General features: G+C 38.8%; 1 protein-coding gene across 8 annotated transcripts in view; it reads right to left on the bottom strand.

The window, feature by feature from the left end:
- The window catches only part of HECTD1 (HECT domain E3 ubiquitin protein ligase 1), a 58,757-nt gene extending 36,340 nt beyond the window's left edge, over positions 1–22,417 (bottom strand). For 5 of the 8 annotated variants that reach the window (XM_030240583.2, XM_030240578.2, XM_030240582.2 and 2 more), the window contains exons 1-9: positions 22,272–22,417; positions 19,961–20,232; positions 5,743–5,977; positions 4,607–4,834; positions 1,760–2,041; positions 1,186–1,474; positions 788–864; positions 601–699; positions 162–276 (exon numbers count right to left, since the gene is read on the bottom strand). In XM_030240583.2, coding sequence (XP_030096443.2) covers positions 162–276; positions 601–699; positions 788–864; positions 1,186–1,474; positions 1,760–2,041; positions 4,607–4,834; positions 5,743–5,977; positions 19,961–20,100 — 1,465 coding nt within the window. In that variant the 5' untranslated portion in view covers positions 20,101–20,232; positions 22,272–22,417. The remainder of the gene's footprint in view (positions 1–161; positions 277–600; positions 700–787; positions 865–1,185; positions 1,475–1,759; positions 2,042–4,606; positions 4,835–5,742; positions 5,978–19,960; positions 20,233–22,271) is intronic. The other 3 variants (XM_030240585.2, XM_030240580.2, XM_030240579.2) reach the window with 1 other exon arrangement.
- Between the last annotated feature and the right edge of the window lie 319 nt (positions 22,418–22,736).

Genomic DNA, 22,736 nt, shown 5'->3' on the forward strand with positions numbered 1-22,736 from the left:
ATACTAATGTTTTTATGGATACTTTATAGGTTAAGGAAGGTAGGTTACAATTTTATTTTTTTTAATAATCTTAATAGAGTAAAATTCTTATAACTACATTACTTAACACATATCAGCATTTCTACTATAGCAAGTGTTATGGACTTAAATACTGCATTCACCTGGAGACTGAAGAATAGCTACTACTTCACTGTGCCCTCTTTCTCGAGCTTTGTCCAGAGGAGTTTTCCCATCTTCATCTCTCAAATCAGGATTTGCACCATGTCGTAAGAGAGTCTAAGAATAAATATTTTTATGTATGAAAAAAATTTGCATTTCTTCTTCCAAAGTAGCAAATGTGCTTTTCATACAACACTCAACAGCATTCTCATACTTCTATGTATTCTGTGCTTTTTATATCTGTAGTAGAGCTATATAAACTACTTTTATTCATTACTGCCCTACTGCCCTATAATGAAAAATCTGTTTTGATAAATACTGTAAAGAACATGTAAATATTTAAGAGTGCACGTGTCCGGCACATTGCATTGAAGAAATTTTGAACAGAACAAGATGAAAAGTCAGCAGGTAATGCTTTTTAAGAGTCAGCTTAAATCATACCTTTGCTACCTGAGGTCTTCCAAAACATGCTGCATAATGTAATGAGGATGACCTCTGACCTCTGTTAACATCAGCACCCCTTTCACAGAGGAATTCTACCTGTTAGATAAGAAAAAGGAAAACTGATGTTTTTATCTTCCTTTACATAAATAATGCAACTTCTTAAGGGTCTATAAATCTAATTTACCATTTCCTGAGTTCCAAAAGCTGAGGCCCAGTTTAAAAGAGTTTGTCCTACATCATCCATAAAATTTACTTCAAAAGCTGAAAGATAAAATTTAATAAAATAGTTAAAGTTTCCACAACCATAAACTAAAATTCAACAGTATTCTTTAAATAAAAAGAAGGTCTTAAAAAATTAAGCATACTCAGTTATTCTGGAGAAGCATTTATGCTCTTAATTGCAATAAAAAAGGTGGCATAGGTGTGATTACTAACAACACTGTTGAGTATTTAACAAAGTAAGCCAACTTGTATATAATGATTTCCAATTAACTACCTCAGCACTTGTTGTGACAACTCAGATTATAAAAATCAAAGCCAAAGAAAGCATTTAATTTTCTTGTTTGGAGTACTTTTGCTTACCTCCTGTGTCAATTGCATCTATCAGTGCATCAGTATCCTTACTGCGGATGCAATCTATCAGTTGCCGATGAGAACGTTCCCCAGAACTATCCAGTCTTCGCAATCCTGGAATTCTGCCTGTAGATCCAGCACTAGATTTTGGCAGGGCTTTTCTGCCTTCAAACAGTAGCACCAAAAGAAGATCTACTAACCGCATGGTATCCAGCACACATCTCTCGTCACCCTGCAACGCACTTTCTATAGAATCTGGAAGTTCAGATCTTAGGAGATCCTGGAAATAATTAAAAGTCTGAACAATAAAAAATATACAAGGCTTTAGAAAATACTATCAGAATTGGATTTCATTTCCATATGAAATGTTTCCTTTTTCCCCCTCTTTAAAAGCAACTTATGTGTAAGTATGCGTGCACGTGTGTGTATATATATATATGTATATCTATGAAAAAATAAGATCTATAAATATTTATATGTGTATCCATCTATAAAATAGCAACATAAATCTTGCATGTATTGAAGTACACAAAGGGAAAAGCCCCATGAAAACAAAAAGCTATAGCATAAAAGAATTTCTTACATGTGTTACTACTGGAGAGCCTCTACACAGGGTTGACAACAGGCTTACAATAGTTGACACCTGATTACTTAATTTAGAGTCTGCAGCTGTAGATGGTGCTCCAGTGCTACTCCGTCCAGGTTTGCAAACTGAAGATGGTCCTGAGGCTGTCCCACCAGCAGCTGCCATGCGAGATAACAACTCCTCAGTTAATCCATGTTTAGCTAATGGGGCTGGGTCAACTCCACGCCGTGTGAATCTGTCAGCTAATGAAGCAAAGCATCTCAAAGCTCCATCTGAAACCTAAGAAAGATGTGCAAGAAAAAACAATGAACTATCTTTTACTCTAAGGTGAGAAGGTGCTAAGGGGATATCCACAAGAATACAGACCACATACAAGAACTTGATTTTCCCATGAAGCTTGATCATTCAAGTTATATTTAAAGGTCTACATATTTCTCTTAAGCAAAAAAAAGTTTTCAATTGGACCAAGCCTAAAAATAGGACAAACTGGGAAAAGGAAATTTCGCTCTTGGATAACGCAGATTACCAACTACGCACTTGACACAGGGATATGCAAGAACTTTTGTGATAATAAAATACAAACTTCCAATTTAGGTTTGTCACTAAAGGGAGGAAAAAAATCCAACCAACCAAATGCACACTAAAAACCCCAGTGACATTGTGGAAACCAGGCTTACTGGTGATCCTCTTAACAATCCAGCAAAAAATACTGCTGGCCAACTGCCCAGGAAAGGACCCAACATCTTTTTATGTCAATATTGAAAATGAAGGAAGGTTTTGCCTTTAACATCTCTCTGTCTAAACACTAGAAGTGTCTCGGTCTTTCACATCAGGAGGTTTGCACCGGCCTGTCAAGATAATTTGCTTCAAGCACATTTGCTTTAAAGATGTGTAAGTAGCAAACCAGACTGATATCATGAAATAGCAGAAAAACCCCCACAATACCTATTCTCTAGCCAAACTCTGAATCACTACAAGTTCTTACTCCTTAAAAAGTCAACCCATAGTCCATTTTCAAAACAACTGTCTGCTATCACAGACCAAGGACTTCAAGACAGTTATTCATCAAAACACAGAACAAGATTAGAGTATTAGCCAGATTTCAGGAAGACAAAAATCTTAAATCTCCATTAAGTTTCCAGACTTCTGGTATGGTCTGTACATGCCAAACATTCTGCATTATCAGCACTCTTTTGCACTGGATTTTTTTCTTTCATGTGCAATGGTCACTGTTTGCGTCCTCTGGCATCTTGCTCCAGTTCTTTGACAACACAGATAAACAATTCTGCCAATCTTAATGTAATTTGCAATTATACAGATCTTTACCTTAACAACTGTCAGAAATACACAAAAAAGATCACAGTGTTTAACACACTGCATTAGTGGTATCAGCAATAGAGTACTTGGAATGTACTTACAAAGCAGAGGAGTACTTGGAAAGTATTTGCATTTCTTCCTCCAAATTGCAAGTGTAACACAAAGGCTAAAACCCCAAAATTATAGATAAGCTGCTCTTGGGGTCACATTCATCTGGCCTGAACTCATCCATCAAGTGTTGTTACCAACTAGCAGCCCTCACAAAAAATGACCAAACCCAACAGCGTAAAAAGGACAAGGTAGGGAGCAACAAACTTGAGAAGGGACATTGATGGACGAATCCATAATACACATCCAACATCCACTGTAATCCTGAGGCTTGTTTCACATGTAACATATTTCTCAAGGATACCAGCACAAATATATGTTCTATCATATGGGTCCCATCTTAAGCATGCTTATCTTTAAGCTTAACTGCTGAACAATTAAGTTACTTTGAACTCACATTCAGATCTCCAACAGCAAGCGCTTTTCTCTAACACCTTATAAATTGGGGAACAGTTAAAAGAGTACAGACTTAATGGTCTGAATTTCAAGATTACCTTGCCTCAGATGATTAGTGTACTAATAAAATTATTTAAGGGCTAAAAACATGACAGCTTGCTCTGAAATGGCTAGTATATGACAGCTCCCTGAATATTTTCAAGACCTAAAAATATATTTTAAAAAATTATCTCACAGGCAGAGAGATTTAGTTTCCCAAATATGCTGTGCTTAATAAACTAGACTGGAGGCTGATCTGTGCATGTAGAGAAAGGAATGAGGACAGAGGTCAGAGTAAAATGGGGACTCAGTTCTCAGTATGGACAAGAAGCCTGGCCAGGCTACAGCAAGAATTTGGCTAAACGGCTATTCCAGGGCAATAGTATGACATACACAAAAGGATTCTACTAGTAGAAAGATAATTCCTCTGGGATTCATTTTCTAGATTTTACAAGGACTACTTCATCTCAAGTTAGAAGCTTGAGATGAAATTAGTTAAAATTGCAATAAATAAGAGGAATAGCATTTCTACTAGTACTGTTTAAACTGGCTTCCAGTATAATACTTTAGCATTGACTATGGATGTTCTTTTTGCTTCTCTTAGTTTGGCAAAATAAACACAAACCACATTAATTTTTGCCTCTTACTTATGCTCAATTTAATAACGACTGAGGTACAGTCAAAGAACAATAATTACTTCAGAAACTTTCTCAAAATGCATTGAAGAAAGTTACAAGATATTTTTCAATATAGTTTTCAGAGGTTAAATAAGACTATAATCAAACATCAGCACTTGGAGCCAAACACTAAGGAGTGTTTTTATTCTCCTATCATTACAACTATAAAGGAAAATATCCTAATACCCAAATATAACAACTTCTATGTAAATATACTGTTAGAGAGGCTGTATAAAGTTACCTAGTCATTCCTTTATTACATTCTGAAAGTTAAATTCACAGCACATTGAGCAAACTACTACATTACCTGATGGTCTTCATGTTTTAATAAACTAGACAGTGATTCCACACAGATCTCTAATGAAGAATCCTGAGGTTCCATTTTGCCACAGAGTCTGGATACTACAGCCATAGCTGAATGCAAAGTATCTTTATGAACAAGGTGTCCACTGTCACGAATGAATGTCAGAACACAGTTCAACCCTCCAGCTTCAAACACAGCTCCTGACTCACGGGTACAGATTAATTCTAACACCTATGCCAAAAAGAAATTTAATTTTAATAAAGTACACACCAAAAGTCAGTTATTTATATCCATAGTCAGATACTTATATCCATCTACAGAACTGGTTAAGAAAATCAAACAATATGGAAAAAAAACCCAACTCTCTTCCTCAACATCCAAAAGAGGCCAAAGCCTCCAGTATTCTACTAGTTAGTAGTTACAGCTTTCTTCAAAAAAATGGGAGCCAATACAAGAATATTCCCCAAAGGCATGGTCATAACAAGTTCATGTTCATGAAAACAGATAATAAATTCTCATCCTGGGAAATGCACTTCTGAGTTGACTGGATACAGTAAATAGGAAATAGATGCGTAAATTCTGATGCCATGGTAATCAAGAACTCCAACTATATGCTACCACATGGCCATAAGTTATGCTTTAAATGAGAGACTGTAAGGGTCTTCTAATAATGAGTTAAAGCATAATGAGTTATGCTTTAAATGAGAGATTGTAAAGGGTCTCTAAAAACTTCACAAGGGTACACCGGAGCTGTATCTAGTGCTATTGAAGAGGTAGTAGACAATTATTTTATACCAGGTAATCTATCAGTATCTGGAGCAATTCTTCATTTCTTTGGTAGCATAAAAATAGCCCTTGGCATTCCATTAGCATTCTAGTCACAGAAGACAAACAAGAAATGTCTTCTAATATTTTTTTGTTTCTTTTTCTGTACATTTCTTTAAAAAAAACTGAGCTGTGAAAAGCACCACACTGACAGTAAGATAAGCAGCACTGTCAGCATGTACATTTTTGTCATAGTCTATATTTTTTTATCATATTTTAATAAAAAAAAAAGGATTGGAATATGAGGATACTTTTTAGAAATTGCAAATTATCCAACTCCTTCTCAAAAACAAGAGGTTCTTGAGTATACTTACCTTCACACATTGCTCAGCCAAATCTCTGCTCGTTCTGTTGTTAAGTTCAACAACTACTAAACGATTACAAAGTGCTTTGATAGCTCCATCCACTCCCACAATCCTACGGGTGCATTCAGCTGATACATCCAGGTAATAAGTTATGGCACGAGCTGTGACTTCCAGTACATTGTCTGGAGCACTTTCATCAAGAAAAATTTTGCACAGTGCTGGCAAAAAAGTTCGAGGAGGGCATCTGCAGGAAAAAAACCACAACACATTACAATGTTGTTCACACTTCACTACATTAAGCAATTTAATACACTTCCACATTAATGCTTTCCATGCACACATCATTTGCTCAACTAGTTTAGAGTTGGTTCAGAACATTCATTTAGAACTCTACATCTCATACATGCATAAAAATTCAAATAGGTAACCTGAAAAGATGTTGCTTTAAGAATCCAGAAGAAAAAGATACTCTTGAAATTTTACAGTCATACAGGGGAAAAATTTATCTTGTTGGGATTTTTTTTCTAGGAATTAATCTCATGTCACCAAAGAGAATGCATGTTTTCTTAAAAGTACTTCAAGGTTCACAATAATTAATAGCTATTTAGTCATGAAAGTTTATATTCAAAGACTAAAGATTTTCAGTTTCATACACTATTTGATTTTGAGTGGTCCTTCTCCCCTGTTATTTCTATTGCCTTTTTATCCTATTTCAGTCTTCTGCCTCATTATTTCCCCTTAGTTACATTGAGAACATATTTAATTAATGTAGCTTGCGTCTATTGCATTTTCTCTCCATATGCATGTCTCAGTAGCCTCTGGCTCTCCTCTTTATTCTAAGCCTCATTTCCATATGCAAGAATGGTGAGGAATATTCCCAAAACTTCAATACATAAAAAGCAAGCTGCAATGGTCCTTCTTCTATTCCTAAGACATTACAGACTATAAACTGAAATAATACTTTTCATTATTAGAACAGCTGTGGCTAAGACTGATTTGGATCAAAAATTCTAAGCCATGGAGCTATATTTTAAATCAATTTATCTTCCAGCAGCATATTTAGCAAAACTTGGCTCACCACAGTGGTAAAACACTTCTACTGTGATGGTGGGGAATTAAGTGAAGGGGATATATGCTGTAACAGTAGACAAAGCAGCTGAATACCTCAACCCTAGATGTTGGGAGACCAGACTAAATCTACAGGAAGCAAATATTGCAATTTTTCCTTCAAGCAGGGCTTTGTTTTTGAAAATGACAGCCTAAAACTTTTCTAAATCCAAAAAAGAAAGAATAACATATTTTTTAGTCTGGAATACAGGTGAAGTACTTGTTGATGAATCATTCTGAAGACTCTGAAGTCATTCAGTATCCGATCTGGTATGCAATGACTCACACAAAGACACCAAATCCTGGGACAGCAAAATGCTAAACGTTTCCTTCAAGATCTTACTTACCATGCTTTGTGAAGTAACTAATAGCACTGCCTGACAAATAAATACATTACCCAACAATACTTAACAACAAATTAATAAATAAAGCTTCAATAAAGTTCAATCACAAATGTAAAACTTACATTGGCCTATCCAGCCTATACTGTCTGTTCTTAAGAAATCTGTTATTTATTGCTACATTTTTAAGGAGTGTTTATACAGTAACTTTGCATTTTAGACATTATCCACAGGGGAAAAAAAAAGGACTGAAATTTGTACTCATTATTAGATGACCACCATATGATGACACAAGAAGCATTTCAGTACATAAAATTACAAGTGAACAATGTGTTCAAGGATTTTGGTGTAGGACCTTTTATACTGAATTTATACTGAATTTTATGCAACACCAGGCAGATCACTAAAACATTGCTATGAACAAGGTTCTTCAAACTATATTGCAAGAAAAAAAAATCCAATAAACACACAAATCTTAAAAAGCCCCAAACAAATCAAACTCACACACATTTTACCAAGTAGAAGGTAATGAGCTCCACTGTCTATTTTAATACTGGCAAGAGTAGTACACCATTTTTCTTAGATGGCCACACTGCTGAGGAAAGTTAAAAGCCATACTTAGCAAATCTAAAACCTACATTTCTTTCTGTGATTTAGCAGCTTATAAAGAAGCTCAACACAAAAGAAACTCAGATGTATTTTTTTAAATAAAATTAAAGAATTAAAATTCCATCACCTATCCACCAGAGCCAATTACCCAGCAGACACAGTAAAATACTAAATTACTAAGAGCATATCACTTATACTGAATTTTCTGTCAGCACACAAATGCCAGTGCACTCTATCAGTAATGCTGTCCTTATAAAAGCACAGCCCTCTAGCACAAACTTAAGGGTTGAGAATGTTTTAAAATTACCTTTTTGCCAGAACCTCTAGCTAAACTAATCAGAGACCACTTTTTCAATCAGCAGGTATAGAACAATCTCCACTCACTGTCAGTACCTTTGTTTTCTGACTTAGAGGAATGATTTCCAGTCTCCCCATAAGAAAACCAGGCTTCATCACAGAATCATAGAATGGCCTGGGTTGAAAGGACCTCATGGGCAGGGACACCTTTCACTAGACCAGGTTGCTCAGAGCTCCACCCAAATTTGCCTTGAATACTTCCAAGGATGGGGCACCCACAGCTTCTCTGGGAAACTATACTGGGTTTGTGTGACCAGGTTTTGGTAGCAGAGGGAGCTACAAGGGTAACTTCTGTGAGAAGCTGCCAGAGGCTTCCCCCATGTCCTGCAGAGCCAATGCCAGGTGGCTCCAGGACGGACCTGCTGCTCACCAAGGCTGAGTCAATCAGCAATGGTGGCAACAGCTCTGTGATAAAATATTTAAGAAAAAAAAAAAAAAGGTCATTGCACAGACGTAACTGTGGCCAGAGAAGAGCAGGATGAGAATATGTGAGAGGAACAGCTCTGCAGACACCAAAGTGAAGAAGGGGCAGGAAGTGCTGCAGCTGATTCCCCTGCAGCCCATGGAGAACCAAGGGGATGCAAAGATCCACCTGCATCAGCCCATGGAGGAGACCCAAACTGGAGGAGATGAATGCCCAAGAGAAGGTTGTCAGTCCAGGGGATTCACACTCAAGCAAGCTGTGCCTGAAGGACTGCACCCCATGGAAGTGTGACCCACACTGCAGTTTGTGGAGAACTGTTGCCCATGGGACGGACTCATGTTGAAGAAGTTCCTGGAGGAATGTTACCTATGAGAGGAACCCCACACTGGAGCTCCTCTTCCTGAGCAGCAGCAGGAACAATGAGTGATGAACTGACTGTAACCCCCACTCCTCATCTCCCTTCACTACTGGGTGGGGATGAAGTAGAGATTGGGAAGAAAGGGTAGGGGAGAAGACATTCTTAAGATTTATTTTACTTCTCGTTACTCTACTTTGATTTTATTTTTAGTAATAAATTCAGTTAATATCCCCAGTTCAACTTTGGTTTTCCTATGACAGTATTTTGACAGTATTTAATGAGTGATCTCTCTCCTACACCTTATCTCAACTATGAACCCTTCATCATATTCTCTATCTCCTGTCCAGTTGCACAGGGGAACAACAGAGTGGCTTTGCTGGGCGCCTGGCATCCAGCTAGGGTCAACCCACTACAGTAACCTAGTCCTGTCACCACATGCTCTTGTAAGAACTCCCTCTCCAGCTTTCTTGTAGGCTCAATTCAGCTACTGGAAGGCCATCATTAGGCCAGCCCAGAGCCTTCTCTTCTCCACACTGAACAAATCTCAGTTTTCTCAGCCTTTCCTCATAGGAGAGATCCTCCATCCCTCCAACCATGGCCCTCCTCTGGACTCACTCCATGTCCCTCCTGTGCTGGCACCCCAGAGCTGGTGCAGCACTGCAGTGGGGTCTGAGCAGAGCAGAGCAGAGGGGCAGAATCCCCTCCCTGGCCCTGCTGCCCACACTGCTCTGGATGCAGCCCAGGACACGTTTGGCTCTCTGGGCTGGGAGTGCCCATGGCTGGCTCATGTCCAGCCTCTCAGCCAGCAGCACCCCCAAGTTCTTCTGGGCAGGGCTGCTCTGGGTCTGTTCATCCCCAGCCTGTGCGGATACTTGGGTTGCCCCAACCCAAGTGTAGCACCAGCACCTGGTCTTGTTAAACCTCATGAGAATCCCATGTGCACACTCCTCTACCTTGTTCATTCTCTTGAAGGGTATACAACCCTTCAGGTTTGTCATCCACACCAGTCAGCTTGGTGTCATCGGCAAACCTGCTGAGGGTGCACTCAATCTCTTTGTCTATGGCATTAACAGAGATATTAAATAACACTGGTCCCAAAACAGATCGCTGAGGGACACCACTTGTCACTGATGTCCATCAGGACTCTGAGCTATTGACCTCTACCCTCTGGATGTGACCATTCAACCAATTTCTAATCTAAAAGTCCACCCAGAAAATCCTTCTCTCTACAATTTAAAAAGAATGTTGTTAGGCAGAAGCTTGTCAAAGGCTTTACAGAAGTCCAGATAAATGACATCTGTAGCCCTTTCCCTGTCCACTGACAGAGTCACCTCATCACAGAAGGCCACAGATTTGGTCAGGGAGGGCTTGCCCTGGATGAAGCCATGCTGGCTGTCCCAAACCACCTCCCTGTCCTCCATGTGCCTTAGCACAGCTTCTAGGAGGATCTGTTCCATGACCTCCCCAGGCACAGAGGTGAGCCTGACTGGGCAGTAGTTTCCAGGGTTCTCCTTTCCACCTTTACAGATGGGTTCAATATTTCCTTTTCAAAATTTTTTTTTCTACTAACTTGGGACTGCAATGACTTTTCATAGAGAGTGACTTGGCAATTACAAACACAAAGTTTGTGGAGTCTCCTCTGGAGATCTACAGATTACACACACAGATCATACAGATAAATTCAGATTCTTTTGGCCTGCTGAAGTTCCCTCAGGCCTTACCAGTGTCTAAAGTTCCTGAAAACAAGAGACTAGAAGTACCAGTTCTGTCATTCACACACAGTTTTGATCAATGGTTCCGCCTGTGATAGTAGGCAAGAAGGATATACGAACACATCCCTAGTGCTCCAGCCATGATCTTCTCAAACAGGTGGCTAAACAATTACAGTATAAAACTGCCTAGCTCTCATTTTGAAGGACTTCAATCTTTATGCTGTAGCTAACTTCTCTATCAATAGCTGCATACAAACAAAAGGACACAGGTCAGCTTTACAGTGATCACCCTTTAATCCCCAAATCTTCACTAAGCAATGACATGGGTCTCCTGTGGTTGAAACCATAAGCAGCAGCTCTACATTGTCTCAGGGAGAAGAATGTGCCTGTGTGAGTAGTGCCAGAGAAAGAACTAACAGGGCTAGGTGGGAACACTAACCCCACAATGACAGATGAGGTACAACATCATCAGAGCCATAGAGCAAATGCACAAAGTAAATCTCTCCATTCTGTTGAGGCAGCTCCACTGGGGATTTCTCTGTGCATGCATTTGACCAATAAAAAGAGAGGGAAAGTGTTTGCTTTTATTCAGTGGATGGTCTTTATACCTCAAAACTGTGAAAACAGGTTTTCAGAGTATCTTCACTCAATCCAATCCCAAGCAAAGGCACTAAAGCATAAGAAATCCTCTGCTTACCTGGAAGCAATACTAGCGAACAGGCCAAGAACAGCACCTTCTCAGGACCAGTCCCTCTTTTTAATGAAGCACCAAGTAAGCAAATACAGTCAGCATCAGCAGTGACCAAAGAGTGAATCACACAGATCATGTTATTTATGCATCACTACTGCACCGTAATTCCAAAGTAAATCCTTAGTGGCTTTCTTAGGCGGTCCAAAACAGATCAAAAGGACCTAAAACTGCTTCAAATACTGGCTGAGGAATATTAGGACCCTATAGTAATATAGACTTTATTTCTCTTCCAACTAAGGCTATGCTCAGAACTAAAATGTATTTTGACAGGTAGTAAAACAAAGCATTCCATAACACAGACACAGGCTGAACATTGGACTCACCTTCAGGAAACAGTCTACATGAGAAAAACAAGGCTGTCAAAACTTCCTGGGACATAGCGGAAACCAAGATCAAAGCTACAGCCCTGAATCAACTGATGTAACAGGATAGCAACCAATGATCAGCTTTGAGTACACTTCCATATACTGACAAATGATGCTTTTGATTTCCAAGAGAAAAATATACCAATAAACCTGCCATTACTGCAAGCATCAACACCCACCAAAGGGAATAAAAAAAGGCTAAGTGCACAATTTCTAAACCATCCCAGTATCAAAACTGGGTTCACATGTTGCTTTTATCCAGACCACATATTAACTAAAAGTAGTATCTCAGAAAATCTCAGGGAAAAAAAAGAAACTATGACAGAAAAACTCCTTAAGTTGTAGGCAAAGAATCACTGTTCACAATTACCTATTTGCAGTGAAACTAGCAAAAAGATGGTGAGTTTTCTTTAATACAGAAAAAGCTATTCTTGAATTGTGTTTATTCTTTCAAATCAGAAAATAATGGCAAAAAGGTACCTCTGAAGTTCACATTTCTATTTAGGCCCTTATTCTAGTACAAATGAAAATGAAAGGAAAATATTTTTAGTTTTTTATTTCTAGGGAGCTGTATTAATACCACATTAGGCACTTCCTAAAGTGCTTCGAATGTGTATTTTAGAAGAGTGATTAGGGACTACTTAGTGAATTAATGAGGTCACTCTGTGTTACTCCTTAGTGAAAGACCAACTTCAAGTTAATGAGGTTACTCTACAACCCACACTAGGGCTCTTGCTAAACCATAAGTCTTGCAGCTCTCAATGTCCACTCAACTTTATTCCTTTATTCCAGGAGAAGAGCTGCTGTTAGTTACTATCTTCCAAGTTTTCCACCCACCATGTTTCAAAGATCTTGCTGAAAGACAGGTTTGTCCAAAATAGGTAATATTCCTTATCAATATTTCCCATCTATATTATGATCCATTAAGATTAGGGTACTAGAGCATTCTCTGTTTCCTGCACTGACATCAAGAAGTAAAACACATTAAAAAGTGCTGATTCTGTATAATTTATATTTAAATAAATATAGTCATACTTTCAGTGGTAAAATGAGTTATTAGGTTGTAAGAGTCATAAAACACAAATTCTTTAATATGCATTCTTTCTCTGCAAAAAATATACTTGACCTAAAAATATTTTCTAAATATCATAATCATCTTGATGCCAAGAAAGACTACGAAAATTTGTCAGTATAATTATATTACTACAGAATTTACAGCACTATAATCAGCATAACTCCATATGCTGGCACAGTTCTGAACATTTACACACACACCCACCTCTTTAAGAGCAGAAATATCCATACGGATACAAAATTCTTAAATAGCTACAGCAGTAAGCTCCTGCCAGTGCTAATCCCTTAAACTCTAATGAAGTGACTCAGCTGATTTTACAGTTCGCCAATGTAAAAAGATACCAAGGAAGTAAAAATAGGCACTGTAAACTCATTTCTGTAATTACATTTAATATTTTAATGCACTTAAAGTCCTTAGCTAAAACAGAAACAATAAGAGTGAAGACTACACTACTGCCACGCTTTAAAAAAAAAAACATAAGGAAGGAAAAAAAGACCAGCTCAGTTCATCTCCAAAACAGTTAACAACATCTGCTAGCATTAGGGTGTGTTACTCAATTCCAAAGTAACTGCTGGATTCGGTCAACGTGGAGCCCCTGGCATGTGACAAAGCCTTCAGCGAAGCTGCCTGGTCCAAGACATGTGACTTGTGGCAGAAAATCAAGCTCAGTTGCCTGCCAGCAATAGCTGGATCTTTAATGCATACCATCTGCTGAGACCAGTTAAAAGTGGGAAAATAAGGAATTATATGTGTCGACACTACTTAGTATATAATATTTTTAAATAAAAACCAAAATACTGAAGTTAACTCTCATTAGTAAAAGCTTTTGAAGAAAAATATATCAGATAAACCCTTACAACAACACATCACACAACTCTGAAACTTTTAAGAACATCCTGCACAACTGATTTTTCTTAAAGCAAAAGTAGTTTCAACTCATGTTTGATTAAACATTGTTTGTCCTTTCTGTAATTCTTTCTATGGGAAGAGATCGCAGACTTTGCCTTCATTGTTCTTTCACTGGAAGACTGTTTTGTTTTCACATATGAACCAAACCAACAGCAGAGTAATCCAGACCATCCAAAAGAGAACCCACACACCTGCACTGCTTGTATGTATTCTTCTGGATTCATTACCAAAACACATTTTGCACTGTTTTAATATAACACTGTTACAATACACATGAAGTCCAGAAAACACCACTCATGTAAAAGACTTAAGACACACCATGCTGTATTTTAAATGTACATGGAAAAGGCAAAAAATTAACTTAGGAACTTTTTCCAGAATTATAAAACATTAAAACTTGCACAACTCTGAATCCCTACTCTTAATTGCAACCACAGCCCAGGCCAATAAAATTAAACTGGAAAATTAACAATTCCATTCTGTATTCATTCAAGTAGCAACTCCCTTTTATTAAAAATTAGTAGAAATTAATTTAGAATTAAAATTTGACATTTTAAAAAAGCTTTCAAACTTTCTTTCAGCTAAATATATGATGGAGCTGAGCCCTCTTCTGAGAGTCCATTATTAGGCAAAAAGACAATTAGTATTCAACATTTAGTATTCAACTACACATTCAATAAGTATCAGTTGTGTAAAAAGAAAAATAAGAAAAATCCATGAGGAAGCAGCTTCCACAGGATAGGTAATTTCTGTATTTCTAAATAAATTACCATTTGCTTTATTCCTGAATTTATAAAGGACATGTCAGGCTGCCTTTATCATTTTTCATCATATAAAAGCTATGCCATACCTCAGGGTAATAATTCCACATGTTTGTTCTCCAATCTCCAGCATTTTGTAAATATTTTACAGACTCTTAGTCCACAATAGCTGAATAAATTAAAGAATCTGAAACTACAGGTCTTTCTGCCTATGATTTCCACTAGCAGCAACCTCAATTGTGCAAACAGATAATGCTTTGCGTACATATTACATCTGTCAACATTTCAAAAGGAAATAAGCAATTTAAACAAAAAGTATGATTTTGTATGTGTGCCTAAATATGCACATCTAACCACTAGCTCCTTTTAGATTCCCAGGTGCTCAGAAAAAGAACTGACTTACACAAGAAAACTTCCACTTCCCTATTAGCAATCTACTTAACATCTGGGCTATCTATACCTCTTCTTAAGAGGCCAATATTAAAAATCACTTGACCGCTAGTCAAGCAAGAAAGGGACCCTGCAATTTGAAATTCTTGTAACATCTTTTATTTGTTTCATCCAATCTGTTATGAGCTGACACTTTTAAAAGGTCATTAACCTGATGCCTTAACATCCTGCACCCATCTTTTGCACAGTACTTGGAAGAATCACTTTAGCTTAATCTCACACACAAAATTCTGAACAAAACAAATACTTGAAGATATCACTAGAAAAAAAAAATTAAATGCCAACAGTGACATAGTAAACAGTGACATTGTGATGAGTTGTCTGGAATAAGCAGAGGCATGGGCTCATTTAAACTAAATGTGTTTTAACACACACAAATGCAAGTTACAGATCTTAGCCTGGGTAATACATCAAGCCATACCTAAGCAGCAAGCACTCATACCCTTGAAAGCAACTCTGAAGACAGATAACTAAAACCACACTTCCTGTACAAAGTTTTGGAAACACCTAACACAGCTTGGCATGTTTAACTGTTAAAAGCAAGTCAAAGGCACTACTCTAAACAGCATGGATGAAAGCAACACTGGAAAGTATTTCTGAAGAACTTGTACACTGAAGAACTAGAGAAGGGGAGGAAGATCAAGAGCTGATGAAATTTTTGTGTGCAGGTACATTTACAGTAAGAGCAGGCTTCTAATCTACATAGGACAAGGTGAACTAACTGCTGTCTACAGAACTCATCAGACTGGCCAATTCTTATGGAAAAGAGCAAGTAAATTTCAACGACAAAGACAACTTGGGCTGCAGATTTAATAGCAAAAGAGAGGGTAAAATTAGGTAGGATGCCCTCTCAGAAGCATTAGCTACACATTAGGCTTATATCAAACAAGATGCTCAATACAGTAATAATCATATAAAATATAAGGACCATGAGAGAAAAGAAGGTGTCAATTTAGACTTAATCTTCCTTCTGACCTTTGCAACCATTAAGATTCTCAAAATAACTAGACAAGGTTAATTAATCTCCACAATACCAGTGACAATGAGGACACAATTCCCATTTTACAAAGAGCAACCAGAAAGACATTAGTATTTTAAAAATCTTGTAACTGAAAAAGAGAGAAAACCAAAAACAAGAACAACAAAACAGCCCTAAAATCAGAAATTTTTCTAAACATTACGTTGTAACAAGATTGGAAAAATACAGAGCACACCCCTACTTCCATCTCAGAAAACCACTCTACAGGATGCTGAAGATCCCACTATATTGGAGGCCACAGAGTAAATTACTGGTATTTCACTGCTGCCATACCCTCTGTGTACATTAAAAGAAAAAAAGTTTAGTAGGAATCACATGAGACTTGCCACCGTAAAGGTTACAAAATTTCATTTGGGAAAGATGTCTGCATTAGTGCAAACCAGCAACAAAAGCCAATAATTCACTAAAAACATATGCTTTGCATGGTTTAAAATAATGAAAACTGTAGCCTGTTGTTGACAGCAATACTTACTCTAATTTACTCACTGCTGCACTCCAGCACAAAAGTGTAACAATTATCTTTATTTTTTCCTTAAAATAACAAATCAAGCAAATCTGTAAGACACAAAATGGGAAACCACCTTGATACCAACAGGGCTGCTTTCTCAGCCTGTTAGTTTTTCCATAAGTGTCAGACCTATTAAAGTGCACTTTACTGCCTGAATTACAAAGGTGCTTTGTAAAGGCAGCCCAGATTGTAAACATGTTCCTGAAAACCAGCACTTTGGATTTCTATTCCTATCTCTAAAGGAATTTTTTTTTTTGTCCATATATCTAATTTTTATTTACTGGAGTTTTGCAACCCTGATCGCAAAGAAGAGAATGTAGTTTTAAGCAGATGGAGGTAAAACTAAACTGTTCCACATTACTCCTAACAGTCTGACTAGCTCACATCAACAGTCTTTGGTCCACTAGAATTTCTTCTTATACTTGCTAGCAAATACAATATAAACACTTCTTCCCTAGTGAATAGATACTTTGAAAAGAAAAAGGGTCAGTGTAAATTTAACATATTTGATCAAAAAAAATGAACTGAAAGGATTTCTATTTTACACATTAGAACCCTAACATATGACCCTTTGTACAATTTGTTTGTATTTGTCAAATGAGCTGATAACTCCTGATAATTTTTTGCTTACCAAATCCGTTACTGCCAAATATACAGTGGTAACTTACAGAACAGACAGAGGAAGATGTTTTCTCCTTCTGAGCATTAATAAGGCCTACTTCATCTGCTGTAAAAAAGGTTTTAAGCAAGTCTTACTTTGTTATACCAGTGCCTTAATCTACAAATTTTCATTGTAATTAATGAAGTACTTTTACTCTGACAGACAGCAACAGAAAGCCCATTCAGAAGAGCTCTAATTTTATTTCACCAAAGAAGTGAAACAATCGCATGAGGTGAAAAAAGTGAATGCAGAATAGAGCTACATTAAAAATGTGAAATTGTAACTAAGAGCCTCTACATACATTTAAACTGTTACGGGTAATTTAAAAGACAAAAAAACCCCATAATTTTAATTAAGTTAATATTAAATGCATTCTTTAAACTCCTGTTCAAGTGGATTTAATAGTGCACAGTTTAACTACAGTTTGGGACTAACACTTAAAATCACAACAGTTTTGCTGCTTTACTCCAACTAAACTACTTAACAACACCATTTCTCCTCATTCATTAAGTTTCTGTAGTTCAAGTTAGTGGCTTTTGTTGCTGGTAAAATGTTAGGCATTCCTCATGACAATTGACTAGGAGAGCCTGTGACTAATTATCACCAGAAGATGAATATGCCACTGATTTTTGTAACATTAACATATGAGTAACTTCCAAATTAATTTAATTGGATGTAATAAGTAAATCTGGGAAGAAGTAAAGAAACATCAATTATTTGGCAGCAATACCTGTTAATCAGCTGCATACCCCTGATCTGCTGTGATGCTGCTAGAACTCTGCAAGAACATCATGATTCCAGGATCTTCAAATAGCATGTGTACAGCATCCAAAAACTTGGAAATGCTGTTCTTACTTAGTAGAAGAAAAAAAATTTGTAAAGCCTAGAGACTGGTTTTCTTACCAACAGAAAAATACATCCATATTCTAGATCAGGCATGCTGAAAATATTTTCAAGATTAGTTCCTGAAATCTCCTATTTCAGCAAGCAGCAATTCCTTTAATAAACAAGCTGAAAAGGAACTATAAAATATTATCCATTGTTATTTTATTTATACCCTCTTAGTACATGACATTTTTGGCTACTTGAACTGTCATTTGGAAAGATTTTAAAAATACTATTCAAGAGATCATCTGTTTCTTACAGAGTTCCAAAATAAAGTCACCTTGAAATGCAGGCACACATAAGCACATGAGACTACCACTGAGAAGTTCTCCACTGAAGACTGTATACCTTTCTCTGCTTCTCCCATATTTCCAGTTATACAGTTGCACCTCCAGGGCTCATCAGACACCTCCCTATATGCTGTAACTCACTGTAACAGCAGAAAACTAACAACCTTCTTCAGCAGGTTCAAAGAGCAGCTTGCACATGCATAGATTTAGGAGTCCAGTAAGCCCTGACAGTGGCAGGAACAAGAGTATGGCTGGGAGGACTAAAAAGGGTGGGTGATAAACGGGAAAAAGGTAATGATCTACCATGTCAGCTCACCAGATGCCATGGTTCCAGATCACATACTTTAGTATAGAGCCAACAAAAAGTAGCAGTTTCAACATTATTGCAAAATCACTTCAACAGGCAGAGAACTTTGGTAACTTCTTCCCCTATTTACACTTCATTCTCTTCTTTTTAACAAAAACTTACAAGAGCAAAAGGAACAGAGAACTTAGAAGACCAGTAAAATTACACTATACCAACTGCAACTACTACAAATCCAAATTTTAGAGGTGTATGAATTTTACATTTCCTGTTATAAATACAGTCATGAGAACAGGCTTGCTTTCTTTCTTTCTTCTAGGAAGAAAGTCTGAAAACCGTTTCCATCAGAGTTACAAAACTAAACAGTGTAACAGACAGCTACCTTCTCAAGTGCTTCTAAATCCATACTCCTAAAAAGCATGATGCACCCCAAAAACACTAGCCATACTTTATTATGAAAAGAAAGTGAGAGCAATGAACAAAACCGTGGGAAGGAAGAGAGGCAAGAGCATGAAAATCAGAACTGAAGAAACCAACTAAAAAAGTTGTGATTGCTTACACTTTTGCCACCTTTTCCAGATTAGTGGTGGTCTCTCACAGGAAGTAGTGTAACACAAGCACAGCAACCCTCAAGTAACAGAAATGATTATATCAGCATTTTGTGCTGTGAGAAATACAAAAAGGATTGAGTGCGGGGACCGTGCTATATGATGTGTACAAACGCAGCTGAGAAGGAGGGTGGCATGAACAGCAACGTGCCCCAAAGAAAGGGCAAAATATTTGTGCAAACAGTGGTTATTGTTTGTGATTTTTGCTCTGACTTGCAGAACTCAAAGCTACTATATCCCTTGATAAAAGTACTGTGAGAGTATGGATGCTTAAATATATCTAGGTCATCATTATAATCCTAGTGTAAGAAAGGTTTTTCTCTACCAAAACAAACCAAACCAAAACACGCAAAAAACCAAAAATACAAGCACCCCCAAAAGAAAAAAAAGAAACAAAGAAACAAAAGAAAAACCAACACCCCACACATACACACACAAATCCACACCATTTAATTGAAATAAATGTATTCAGAGTTGCAACCAGCTCCTGTGTCAGAACAGGCACTGTGTATCCCCCAAAAAATACTACATTTTTAATCAGACAAGGGTACTTCTCGTGACATTAATAGAAACACTTGATTTCAGTGATCTAAACTAAAGCTCGGTTTGTAAAAACATTTCTGAGGCTAAAAGTTTTTAGGAATGTTAAATATTACATTCAGCTGCAGGAAGGGGAAAATAACATTCCATAAAGGAAAGGCAGAAGTACTTACGTTTCAAAACAGCGATCCACGTTGTCTGACATCAGAAGCAGCATGCAGAGCTGTTCCAGTGCTATTAGCTGCATATCCCTTTCATCCCCCTGCCCCATCTGCAGCCATTCCAGCAACGTGTCTGGATCCACATCTGCCATGGTATTTTATAAAAAAAAAAGCCGCTTCCACTTCAATTAAAAAGTACCAAAAATATCCTTTAATTGTAGAAGCCAGACTAACTTCAGCACAATTACTCTCTTCAGTCAGCCTCACGCTTTTGCAGTTTTCACCTGGCAAGTAAAAAAAAAGTAATCACCATCACAACCTTGTTTAACTTTCTGTATTTGCTCCTCTCTAAAATGTATAGCATATGTTTGGGATGAAATTAAAGAAGCTTTCACATATCTCACCAGCAAATGGGTTGTTTTTCAAGCTTTATAAGCAAGTAAATAGTAAAAAGTTTGTTCTGTTTTGAGGATAACTCAAAATCAAAGCTAGAAAAATTGTGCTCAACCCTTTTGTGTATTCTTAAAGCTAAGAGAAAGAAAGTGATGTCTTGACCATCCCCCTCCTTTAATATCACTTTATTATAAAGCGTTCAGCTTTATGAGAGATGGATTACCTCCTCATGAAAATATTCATATATAGAAAGGTAATGATTTCACATTTTAAATAGGAATCCATAAAATAAAAACCTGAGATGTACAATTACAGACTTTCAGAATCTTCAGAAACTGTTTAAAAGTTTGAATCCTTCATCTTTTAAACAACATTCAAACATAAGGAAAAGAGGCTTTTTATGTCAAAGGATAAAAAAAGACAACTTAAAAATCACTTCCATTTTCAAGATTTAGACATTTGTTGGGTTATTTCGGGACTTTTTTGGAAAAAAATATTTAAGTCACAGCTTTCAAAAAAATCCAGTGAATAATTCAAATAATTCACATACATATAAGGAAAACAACATTATTTGCTGGCCCAATGCCACAGTTGTACAGGCAAGCTGAAGACCAAAAAGGTCCGTTGGCCTAAACTTTGTGTTTAACAGTCAAATTCACCTCCCTTGCCTAAAAACACAGCAAACATGACTATTTTCATATAAAACTTAATGGGTTACAACACAATATGTCCAAATTAGGCATGCAAAAAAAATAATACTCTTTCAAAACACAGCTTGCAGAAGAAGAACTAGTTTATCAAACTGATAATATGAAATGCTGGACAGTATCCCCACAAACAGGGGGGAGGTGATGTGGGAGGAAGAAGCTTGATCTGGACAAAGTCTGCCTACTTGTTTACTTGCTGCTAATGAGTTAATAGTTAAAAAATAACCCCATCAAGGGCATGTCTACAAAAGGGAATCAGAAATTAGTAGTATATGAAGAAACACACATTGAATCAGCTCTTTCACAGTAGCTTCAAACTCAAAGATGTTACAGAAGCACAACAGATAGGATTTTTATATAATTTAGGACCACAATATTACAGACCACTCAACTACTGCATACCAGTTATATATTTGATATTATCTTATTCTAAAGAGTAATTTAATATTAGTAAACTGATTTTCTGTGTTTTAAACACTACCTATGATTCTCCCAGATGTTTACAGACTGCATTTCCTGCTCTAATTCTACATAAAACTACTTTCAGACAGTAAAAGTGGGATCGTAATATAAGTATTCTATCTCTCCTTAACACGACTAAATCGTTATTTCCGGGAGCGAAGAGATGAGTGATAGCGAGAGAAACAAGCAAATTAAGAGACAGCGAAAGTGGGGTAAGTTCAACAGAGGCACCTGCTGTTCTCCCATCCCAGACGGACTGTACAGGAACCACCGCGCAGAACACGGAGCGCGGCGAGCGGCCGGGACCCGCGGGCGAGCGGCCCCAGAGCAGGGGAGCAGGGGCCAGGCCGCAGCCCAACTCATGCCGCGCCGCCCGGGCCTGCTCGCACACACCAGGCGGGCCCCGGGCCCGCGCGGCGCTCTGGGCTCCGGGCCCCTTCCCCACACGGCGCCGCCCGGGGCAGGGGAGGCACCGCCTCCACCTCCTCGCCGCCCCCGCACGGGGCACCCGGTGGCGTGAGGGGCTGCCCGGCAGCGCCGCCCCGCTCTGCCCCCGGCCCCTCGCACAGACTTTCCGGCACTCGCTGCCTCCCCCCGCCCGCAGCTTCGGCCCGCTCCCTCCCGGCCCGACAGGCCCGGGCAGCGACGCTCGAGTTCCCGGCGAGCCGCAGGCCGCGCAGGGTGACCCGGCCTGGCTGCTCGGGAAAGGCGCCGTCTCCCAGCGCGGGCCGGAGAGGCCCCGCGCCACCCCCGCCGCTCACCTCAGCCTTCCGCAGCCTCCTCGCCGAAGCCGATCCCTCCTCAGCGCCACGCCGAGACCGGAGCAGCGGCGCGGCGGCGGCGGCGGCAGCCCGAGCCCCGCGGCAGGCGGCGGCCAGCGGCGTCCATGGCGCTCCGCCCGCTGCGGGGTGGGCGGGCGCGGCAGGAGCCGAGCTCGGGGCGGAGCTGAGGCGGCCGAGCGGCCGCTGGGGGCGCTGCGGGAGCCTCCGCGGGGAAGGGGCCGCTCCCGCGGGCCCGCTCCGCCCCGCGCCGCCGCTGCGGAACTGCGGGCTAGGGCCCGGGCCCGGGCAGCCCCAGCGCGGCCTGCTCGGCCAAGGGGCCTGCTCGGCCAAGGACCCTCCCCGGCCCGGGTGGCCTTCTCCTGGCTGCGCGGAGATTTATTTTTTTTTAGGATTTATAGGTCATTTATTTCTTGATATATTCTGATTTTTTACTTCACTATAATA

Source organism: Serinus canaria, chromosome 5 (genome assembly GCF_022539315.1).
Source record: "Serinus canaria isolate serCan28SL12 chromosome 5, serCan2020, whole genome shotgun sequence".
NCBI lineage: Eukaryota > Metazoa > Chordata > Aves > Passeriformes > Fringillidae > Serinus > Serinus canaria.